Source organism: Lithobates pipiens, unplaced genomic scaffold, assembly GCF_037356315.1.
Source record: "Lithobates pipiens isolate NorthernLeopardFrog02 unplaced genomic scaffold, aLitPip1_a1.2 Scaffold_25, whole genome shotgun sequence".
NCBI lineage: Eukaryota > Metazoa > Chordata > Amphibia > Anura > Ranidae > Lithobates > Lithobates pipiens.
This window is the reverse complement of record NW_027507787.1, coordinates 231,780,343-231,791,437: the sequence shown is the minus strand read 5'-3', so window position 1 is coordinate 231,791,437 and position 11,095 is coordinate 231,780,343. Positions and strand designations below refer to the sequence as shown.

The following is an 11,095-nucleotide window of genomic DNA, read 5'->3' as shown; positions in this document are numbered from 1 at the left end:
TGGATTAGGCTATACAAGTAAAAAGGGGAGGCATTAAGGGGACTAGGATACAAGAAAAAGGGGTGCCAGGAAGGGGACTAGGATTGGAAGTGGGACTGAGAACAGGACTGGGATACAAGAAAGGGGGGCTGTAAATGGGACTGGGATGCATGGAAGTGCAGGCTGTGAAGGAGAATGGGATACAAAGGGGGGGGGGGCATTAAAGATGACTTGGGTGCATGGAAGTTGGGCTGGGATACATGAAAGAGGGGCTGTGAACGGGACTGGGATGCATGGGGGGGGGGGCTGTAAAGGGGACTTGGATGCAAAGGGACCTGGGATTAAAAAACAGTGGGCTATGAAGGGGCATGGAAAGGGGGGGCTGTGAAGGGGACTGAGATACAAGAAAGTGGGCTGAAGAACATTCAAGTAAAGCTGCTGTGATGTAAATGGGGGGTAGGTGGTGCGCTTTAATGCAAAAAGGGGCACTGTAATGTAATAAAGCAGGGGTTCCATTATAGAGGGTGGGGGCGAATGATGTAAAAGGAGGGAGGGCTGTATTGGAAACTGATGTGAAGGGGGCGATGATGTACGGGTGGAGAGGGGCTGATAGCAAAGATCTGGGCCATAGCAAAGACTCAGACCCCTGCTGATTGGACCTTCCATGAAATTTTAATTCCATACCCCTCTTCGACAAAAAAAATAAATAAATAAATAAATAAATAAATAAAAATCGGATGCCTGTATGAGCAAGGCCTTTCAGCAAGATACCATTAGCACCATAGGGCCACAATTTGGTGACCAGACACTTCTCTCCAGCAAATGATAATATCCTCAGCCTCTTAGTTGTTTTATTTTATTTTTATAAAGGGGGGGGGGGGTCAGCTTTGCGACTGACACCCCACCAAGGTTAGAAAGTAATTCAGACGACACTGGAAGAGTTATTTACCGTCTCAGGTTTTGCTTTATTCTGGACCAGGAAATGTACAGTTTAGGGAGCAGCACAACATCACACCTTTGTACAGTCACTGCATACTGGATAAACTTGTTTAACATCCCAATACAGAAAGCAGGTGGAGTCAGAAGGTTTCCCACACGTTTATCCACCCGTTTATTAGCAGTGACTTCACACTCCATGTCCACGTTGACACTCGCTGTTACCATGCAGTCAAAGGATCATCAGTTGTGCAATTGATGGAAAAAACAATGTGTGCTCAGCAATGGGCGCAACTGCCGGACAAACATGTCGTCATTGTGCTGAAGAACAACAAGGCAGCTTGTCCAGCAATCAGCCAAGTGCATAAAGATGCGATCGATGGCCTCTAAAACACACATGTGACTATACCGCCATTCCCCCGCTGTCTGCTCTGCTTCTAAAATTCCTGGTCCCCTGAGACCCCCAACCCCTGGACTGATCATAGCTGAATGCATTTATTCTATACACTGAATTGTTTTCCTGGGGGGAGAGGGGGGTTCTGTTCATTGGCATAGAAGACAGAACCGTCTTAGAGAAGTTAAAGGGCCACTAAGCCAATGATCTCCCGCTACAAAAGATTAACGAAACCAGAAAAGTCTACAGCCACCATAATGGTTTAAGTGCTTTAGAGTGTGTGTGCGCGTCGACAACGGCCCTGGAGTCTTCTGGTACGTCGGGAGACAAGACTTTGGTAAGGATACTGCAGAATTATTGTACTGAGTGCATGGAGTAGGGGGCCAAAAGCTACACCTGTCCCTTGGTTACCCCATAACAGACATGTTTGATGAGTAAAAACACATAAGAGAACCCAGGACAGACCATGCAGGGATCCTGCAGTCTATAAAGTTCTCTTTTTAGCCAAGAGACAACCTTGGATCTACTCTACTTCTCCGAAGAGACTCCGCCTTGTGAAATCGGTAGAAAGGCATAAAATGACAAGAGCTTCAAAACGAAGCGGACCTTCGGCGTAAAAAGAAAGTCCTGAAGAAAGAACAGTTCTGCTAGATACAAGGGTGCCCAACCTATGGCCCATCAGCTGTTGGAAAACTACAAGTCCCATGGAGGCATTGCAAGGCTGACCATTACAAGCATGACTCCCCAAAGGCAGAGGGGTGATGGAACTTGAAGTTCTGCAACAGCTGGAGCACCATAGAACATAACAAAGGGAGGCTGAAGGTGATCATGTGTAGACTTGGAGCGCCGCTCAAAGTATCCTGAAAGTGGGAGCAGGCGACAGGCAGGAAATTCAGAAGCGTGGGGTAAAACGCCGCTCAACCCCGCCCAATGCTTCAGCTGTGGATATGGATGTGTATGGCCTCAGCCAATGCACTGCTCCGGCGACGCTTCCGAAAGGTTGCCTACCGGGGGCTTGGTTACAGAGCGACCAAACATGTCGGGTGGGGTATGGCCATACAACGCCCTAGCCATGTTTAAAGCACTGGCTTGGTTTGAGGGGCATCTTACCCCACCACAGGAGGCTAAATACTTCCTGTAGAAGAGAGATCTATGGAACACTATAAGGAGAACCAACCACAAAGCCAAATACCTGAGCGCAAGGCCACGGCCCAGCTCCACCGCAGCAAAACAGTCAGCATCACTGCCCCAGGAACTAGCACTCATCCCAAGAGACAGACAACCCCTTCCACCCGGGCCTTCTCACACAGGTATTTCGCATCATAGTGGATTTCCTTAAGGCTGCATTCACACCTGAACGTTTTCAGCTTGCAAGACGTCCACCAAGCAAACCCCCCCCCCCCCCCATTTATTTTAATGGCACCCATTCACGTCTGGAGCGCAGCGCCTGAAAAATGCCTTAAGCAAAAAAAAAAAAAAAAAAAAAAAGCAACTCAGGTGTGAAAGCAGCCTTAAAAATGTTTTTAAACAGAAAGCATTCCTTGCATTAAGCTAAAACGTTTTATATTTCTCTGCCCTCCCCCCATCCTCGTGTGAAGGAGCACTGTGCATGGCTGCATCACTTCTCCTCACACTTCCTGTTCAACAAAGGGCCATGGGCTCCTGCTGCAGGGGGGGGGGGGGGGGGGGGGGGTCAAGACTAAGCCCCGCTGTGGGTCTATGGAGTGCAGCTCAGGAGCAAGCAGAAGTCTCCTCTATGCTAGAAAGCCTGAGATTTCAAAAGATCTGGATGATGCCTGTAGCTGCACCATCATCCAGACATCTCCACTCAAAGCCCCCCCCCCCAAATATGATGTGGACCCGGGGGCTGGGGTGGTTAAATTGTTGCAATATCAGTAATGCGATTTTAATATATACAAATAAAATGCATGTTTTTAAATATAGTCTCATTGGGAGTTGTAGTTGCCTTTAAAGTCCCACCTACCTACCTATGGCACTTTGTCCTTTGGCTTCAAGAACGAGTCACTGACCTGGAAAAGCATGCAACAAATGCTGGTCAAAAACCCGGATTGGTGTGCACGTTCCAGGACACCGCTCATAATCAAGGACAACAGATCAGCAATCTGCCTATCCAGGGAGGGGAGGGTATGTATGATCTGGAAGTTCTCTGTATCTATTGGATACCTGCTTCAGGCCAGCCTTGCTAGGCCAACCAGGTAGCCGATTTCATTTTTCCAACAGGGAAAAGAAAACGGTAATAATTGCTAATCGGCAACAAGAACTGTTCTCTCTCCAAAACTTTTTATACCCGCGGTCCAGTGACGGCACCAGAGATTTGTCACTTTAGAAGGTGCGATAAACCGACCATAAAAAGGCAGAACCTGGTAAAGAAAAAGAAGACCTACAGTCCGAGTTCTGTGCGTTGTATTAAGGGACAGTGATGGAGGACAGAGAGCTCTCGGCACGCTAAGAACAGGTTAGATAAAACATTAAAAGAAAAAAAAAAAAAAAAGGCAGATCATGCCGGCTGACAGTTCACCCCGGCCTGGAATAGCGGCTGTGCTTTGGTATGGCGCTTCAGTGACCCGCCCTCCTCTCTTCCTGACGCTTGGTGATGATGTATTTAAAGAACTCGTACACAGACCACGCAATGGCCGTGGAGGGCATCTGATAGATGATTCGGGCCTGAACTCCTCGGAAGTAGGCCGTGATGCCACCTACTTGATAAACCGTCCTAAAGGCGTTAGCCATGCCGGTGATATGTCCGCTCATGTTGGAGGAATTCAAGGCAAGCGTCTCCTGCGTGTTCAGTAAGGTTTTGCAAACATCCAGCGGTGTGGTGACGGCGGCAGCCACCGCCCCCGCACAGGCGCCGGACAGCACGTGGGAGGTTGGGTTGTATTGTCTCTGGTGATTGAGGTGCTCCTGCATGAGCTCATAAGTCATAAAGTGAATCGCCTGGAAGGGGATGTTCATGGTCAGCTGCGTCGTGTAGCTTCTGTAAAAGGCACCAGCACCCTCGTTCCGCCACACCGCTCTCATACAGTCCGTCACCTTCCGGTACGGCGAGTTGTACATCTGCATCCTCTGCTTGATCACTTGGGAGAAGAAAACGACAAAGCATTACTGAGGATCCCAGGACATGTCAGTTTCAGGAAATGAGGGGAAATCAACAACAATCATAAAGCTAACAGGAGGTCCTAGCCTTTCCCTACTCTACAAGTGAGAGAACTCTGTCCCATTCAAACCCACAGGGCCAGTGGAAATCTATAAAAGAAGCAGCCGCCTACAGGTAAATGATATAAAACATAGGAGGCTGTGTTAAAAAAAAAAAAATGGAGGAGGAGAAGAAGAAGGAGAAGGAGAAGGGGGTTGACCAACCATTGATCAGTAATTGGGGGAGGGACATTTCTCTCAGCCCAGGGTTTCCAATCGGAGGATCATGCCAATTACAGACTCAGCATGGGAAGTGTGGATTGGCTAGGAGCACACAGCAGGTGGAAGGATCCCAGGAGAGCACATTGCTGGGGAAATTAACGGCTCACATTATTCTGCCTCCAGCCCATCCCCAAATCAACTCACCTTCAGCAGGATTCATCGCAGCATCATGCAACAGTGTCGCTACACAGCCAGCGGCCCCTAGAAGACAAAAACTGTTACAAGTGAGCAAAAGAGCCATGTCTGTGCAAGATCCCTCCACTGCCACGATGTCCCTACACTGGCAGGCCAACTCTACATTGCCACAATGTCCATCCACTCTGCCAGGCCAACCCTCCACTGCCACCACGTTCCTCCACTGCCATGGTCAACTCTACATTGCCACAATGTCCCAACACTGCCATAACGACCCTCTTCTTGCAGGCCGACCCTACATTGCCAGGTCAACCCTACAATGCCGCAATGTCCCAACACTGCCAGGTTAACCCTCCACTGCCACCATGTTCCTCCACTGCCACCATGTTCCTCCACTGCCAGGTCAAATCTACATTGCCACAATGCCCCTCCGCTTTGAGGCTGACCCTACACTGCCACGATGTCCGTCGACTGCCAGTTTGACCCTACACTGCCAGGCCAAGTCTACGCTGCGCTCACTGTACTGGGGAGAACGCTGCGCGGGCCCCGCCCCGATGACACAGGAGGACAGCCAACACACAAGGCAAGACATGTACATAGAACTTATGACTGACAGCGTCCACCACTTAGCTCCACCAACATCCAATGCGATGCCTACTCCAGGGCACCCACTACAGCTCTGCCTTCTGTCACCAGTTTGATTTATCTGGAGAATCTCATCACCCTGATACCAGTTATCAGAATGTCTCCGGAACTTCTGGAAGCTTCTCAAGATGCTGGATGACAGGAGGAGCAGAACTGCAAAAAAACATTGGGTGGGGATTCAGTAGCAAGGAAAGGTTGGATTCACACCTATGCATTTTTTAGTGCTTTTTGCACTACAGTCCATTTACCATAGTTTCCTATGGAACACGTTCTGTAGCGCAAATCTGCAAAATGCACTAAAAATGCCATAGGTGTGAATCCACCAGCCTAATACTCCAGTCCCTATTCCCTCTACCTACAACCACTAAGCAGAGTTCCACCTTTAGGATGGTGGATTCACACCTACGCATTTTTAGAGCTTTTTGCAGATTTGCACTACAGAACGTGTTCCATAGGAAACAATGTTAAATGGACTGCAGTGCAAAGCTGCAAAATGCACTAAAACTGCATAGGTGTGACTACAGCCTAAAGGATCTTTAGGAGCAGCCACTGTACCAGTTTTCAGATATGTCAAAACATTAATCGTCCATTATAAATCCCAATTTAATATACCCAACCCCCGCCTCAATGATAGTGTTACTTGGAACTTCAGGTAACCCTCATCCTCCAGGTATTACCAGCAGCTCCTGCAATCTTTAGTCCCCAGATCTCCCCATTTCTGGTCTGAGCCCTCTCATTGGGAAAGTGTATTGTCGCTCCTGCAGGTAAAGGGTCTAGGATTCCATGAGGGAGGCCCTTACCTCTCACAGCCTCCGGGATGTCATCCGAAGTATCTGGTAGACCCACCACAGCAGAAATTATTCCTAAAAAGGGCCAGTACCTGGAAATCTCCCAGCTTTTGCCAAGTGATGCAGAGTCCAAATTCCCTGATAAATTACGTGGGGGTGAGCCCACGACACCTGATGTATCAGGGTGGCAACAAAGCCAAAACACAGGGCGACATGACTGACAAGATCCCCAACACAACAGAAGATACCTCGGCTGGGCTCTACTTATAACAAATCACTTCTGGGTGGACTTGACCTTTAAAAGGTTGTGCTACAAGATGTCACCAGCAGGTGGAGATAAAGCTCCAAACCGTCTCCGTTGTGAGAAGGATGACCGAGAGAGATGGTGAATGAACAGGGGTCTCAAACTGGTGGCCTTCAAGCTGTTGAAGAACTACAATTCCCATGAGGCATTGCAAGGCTGACAGTTACAAGCATGACTCCCACAGGCAGAGGCCTGATGGGAGTTTTGCAACAGCTGGAGGGCCGCCAGTTTGAGACCCGCGGCCCTAGAACCCGCAGCTGGAGAGTGGGCGGGCCTAGAACCCGCAGCTGGAGAGTGGGCGGCCCTAGAACCCGCAGCTGGAGAGATCACCTTGTGATATAATGGGGGTGGGGACCTTCTAAGGCTACACACAGGTTCACTTTGTTAAATGTTTAAAAGTTTAGGTAAAATAAAAATAAGGAAAGTAATCTTAAACCGACTACAAAGAATAACTCCACCCACAAATAAAAGCACAGTAATGGGCGGAGTTCAGGTCAATTTTTTTGCCAAAGCCAATATTTTTTTTTTTTTTTTTTTTTAACTGTTGAAGACTCCTCCCTCCTGCACGTAGGTCCATCCGCTCCTTCAGTCTCGATTGGTAGACCCCCTCCCTCCCCCCCGATTGGTTCATGAAATTATGGAGGCTCCACCATCATTTATCTTTATAAATGGTTACAGTGGGAGGATCTCAAAATGAACAACCAATCAAAACAGATATATCAATAGTTGGTGGAGTTGGCCTTTAACCCCATTCACTCTGGAGGGTAAAACATGCTAATGCCCAAGCACAAATTTTACAACTTTGATCCGAGTTAGTAAAATTGTACATCCAGATGGATTATACCACATTCCCTCCCTCCCCCCAGGGCAAATTGGGCTTTCATTTGGTGGCAAAAATGGTAAAAAGGATATTCCCCCCCTTTCTTATTTTGGCCCAATCTTTCCTTTTTGATTAACAAAAATCAAAAAGAAAGATTGGGCCAAAATAGAAAAAAACACATATATACACACACAGTATTTATTGGCACATAACACTCACTTTTTCACCATGAAAATCGGGTGCAAATAGCACATGCGTGTTATATATATATGCGCAAAAGTTATAATAGAGGAAAGATTTATGGCTTTTTTTTTTAACCACTACAATGCAGGGCACTTTCACCCCCTTCCTTCCCAGCCCAATTTTCAGCTTTCATCACTCTCGCACTTTCAATGACAATTGCGCGGTCATGCTACACTGTACCCAAATGAAATTGTTATTTTGTTCACACAAAAAGCGCTTTATTTTGGTGTTATTTATTCACGACTCCGGTTTTTATTTTTTGCGATACAAGCGCAAAAAAAGTGGAAATTTGGAAAAAAAAAAAAAAAATATTTTCTTTTTTCTATTTGAAAAGAAATCCAATAAAATCAAATTTTGTCATAAATTAAAGCCAAAATGTATTCTGCTACATGTTTTTGGTAAAGAAAAATTCCGTTAAGTGTATAATAATTGGTTTGTGTGATCAGGGACATATGATTTTAGTGGGACATATGTGGGGGACATGTTTTTATTATTAGGGACATGTGTTTTTATTATTTGGGGACATGTGTGGGGACTGTGTGGCGTGTTGTGTGTTGACACTAGACTGATGATCAGTGAGTAAAAAGCTGTAAAGCAGCTCATACTCACTGATCAGCCGGCTGCAGCGTTCTGCTCTCCTCAGCGATGACTTCCGCGTGAGGAGAGGAGAGCCGATTGCCTAGCAACCGGCTGTTTGTTTACATCACATGACGGCCGTGATTGGACACGGCCGACATGTGATCAGGAGGGCCAATCACAGAGCCCTCCTGCCGATCTGAGATGTGCCGTGTCCGGGTGACACGAGCACATCGGGATCGCGCCGCTGCGCGGGGACGCGCGCGATCCCGCTACTTCTGAAGGACGTTCCTGAATGTCCTATCAGGAGTAGACGGCTCCCCACCCGGCCGTATATATGCATTGGCCGGGTGGGAAGTGGTTAATAGTAATGGCTGTGATCTGCAATTTTTTTTAAATCGGGACTGCAACATTATGGCAGACACATCGCACACCTGTGACTACACATTTTTTGAAACCATTGACAATTATACAGCAATCAGTGGTATAAAAATGTGGTGGAAATGTCACTGGCAGGGAAGGGTTTAACACTAGGTGGCGATCAAGGGCTTAACTGTGTTCCCTGGGCGCGTACTAACTGTGGGGGGATGGTACTGACTATAGGGAGATGGCAGATCATTGTTCCCAGCTAGTTAACAACTCACGATCTGCCTCTCCACACAGAACAGGGATTTGTGCGTTTACACACACGCCCCTGTTCTGCCTCTCGCACCCATCGGTACCCCCCCCCCCCCCCCCGCGCACAGTGCAGCGCGTGGCTGCTTTACCGCTTAAAGGAGCCGACATACAGCTATGCCGCCTCGTGCAGACCTGCCTGCGGTATAATGGTTAACCACTTCAATACCGGGCACTTTCACCCCCTCCTGCCCAGGACAATTTTCAGCTTTCAGTCCTGTCACACACTTTGAATGACAATTGCGCGGTCATGCTACACTGTACTCTGGGGTTTTTATCATAAATTTTTTTGTTTTCCCCTTTCACTGATGAGTTGGCACTGATATGTAGAATTGATGAGCACAGATAGGTGGCAGTGACAGGCGGCTGTGATGGGCACTGAGATATTACTGACAGGTGTTACTGCTGAGCACTGAGGTGGGCTCCGATTGCCACTGGCACACTTGTTGGGACACTCCTGGGCACTTATTTACAGGAGATTGGTACAACTGAGGGGGCTGTGCTGATAATCAATGTGCTGATCAGTACAAACCCCCCCCCCCCGCATGGCTCACCCTGTCAGCGCAAACTGAGAAATGCCATTTACCGGCACTTGCTGGTACACGCGATGATCAGCTGTGATTGGTCACAGTTGACCACGTGGTAAGAAGCCTCTGTCAGAGGCTCCATGCCAAGATCAGAGATGTGGTGTGTCAGTTTTTTTTTTTTTTGTGCAGCTGTACATTTCTTGTTGCTACCATGGGGTAAAAAAGAAGTGTAAAAAAAATCCTACTCAAAAGAATACTGACCCAACATAACACATGACTGGGCTTATCGTCTTGGGGACATATCATTTGTTTGTGACACAGAGACCGGGGTCTCACCGAGAGCTCAGTCTCCCATACTAAACAATCGGGAACCGGTACTCCCAATTCCAGCACACCTGATCACTGCGGTAGCCTCTGATTGGCCATCATAGTGACCAATCACTGAAGCCTGCCCGCGTTTCTCTCTTTGTGAATGGAGAGGAAAGATACATTGCATCTCTCTCCTCGCAGAGAGGAAAAAAAAAAGCGCCCAAGCACACACACTGATTCTGGGCTGTACTACAAATACATATTCCTAATGTACACATGTGATATTGCTGCAATCGCCAGGAGCGGGAGAACTTATTTTGGTTTATTCTTAGGTTGGAAAAATATGGCAGCAAGAATTAAAATAAATAAAAAATAGATATAGACTGTTTTCCTCTGATATTATTATCAATGATAAAAAAAAAAAAAACAAAAAAAAAAAAAAACACACACACACACACACAACCATTTACCACCAAACAAAAGCCCAATTTGTCCTGCAAAAAAGAACGCGGTATAATCCACCTGGATGCACAAAGTAGTTGATGAGATGTACAGTTTTACTAACACAGGACAAAGTTGCAAAATTGTGCTTAGGCATTAAGATTTGTTTTACCTGTAGGTGCAATGGGGGGGGGGGTCAAAAAAATTAAAAAAATTAAATAAAAAAGGTTGCCACAAAACATACTGACCATGACCCAAACATTAAAGTGGTTGTTATACATACATATTTTTAATAATAATAAAAATCCTCCTTTACCGTATTTCACGACGCTCATGTAACTGGCCGTGTCTCCTCTCTGCCCGTCTGACAGAAGCAGCAGGCGGGGCCGAGATTTCCCCTCTGACGTCAGGATGCGTGGAGGAGAGGAGACAGGGCCGGAGGCAAGGAGGATTTTTTAAATAAAACCAGATGGGGGGGAAAAAAATAAAAATAAACTGATAGTATTAAAATATATTGTATATTCCTGCAGCAGGAGGGGGGGGGGGCTGCACTGTGACATGGAGAGGAGAATAGAGAGACACAGAAGAGCAGGCTGCAAAGGACAGACACACAAACAGATATGAGGGCTCAGCAGCCATGATTACCGTGGTCAGCTTACATAGGGGAGGGCAGAAACTGGCAGGATCAGTCAGGTGTTACAGGGATCCCAATTACAGAGCACAAGCACTGTGCTGTATAAAATAGGAGCAGGATCCTTTTTTTTTTTTTTCTTTTGGTGGGGTTAACTGCCCACCATCGTTTGACAATGGCTCCTCTGCGCAAATCGCCGTAAGGTGTACCGGCGGCCACGGCGCATCACTGGGGAGCTGATGCACATGTCCGTC

General features: G+C 47.2%; 1 protein-coding gene across 1 annotated transcript; it reads right to left on the bottom strand.

Moving 5' to 3' along the window:
- Window positions 1-920: 920 nt before the first annotated feature.
- SLC25A28 (solute carrier family 25 member 28) lies at window positions 921-11,041 on the bottom strand. Its single transcript, XM_077455651.1, has 2 exons — window positions 4,892-11,041; window positions 921-4,407 (listed from the first exon to the last, which is right to left on the bottom strand). The coding sequence occupies exons 1-2, from the start codon at window positions 4,986-4,988 to the stop codon at window positions 3,887-3,889; spliced, it is 618 nt and encodes a 205-aa protein (XP_077311777.1). The 5' UTR covers window positions 4,989-11,041; the 3' UTR covers window positions 921-3,886.
- Between the last annotated feature and the right edge of the window lie 54 nt (window positions 11,042-11,095).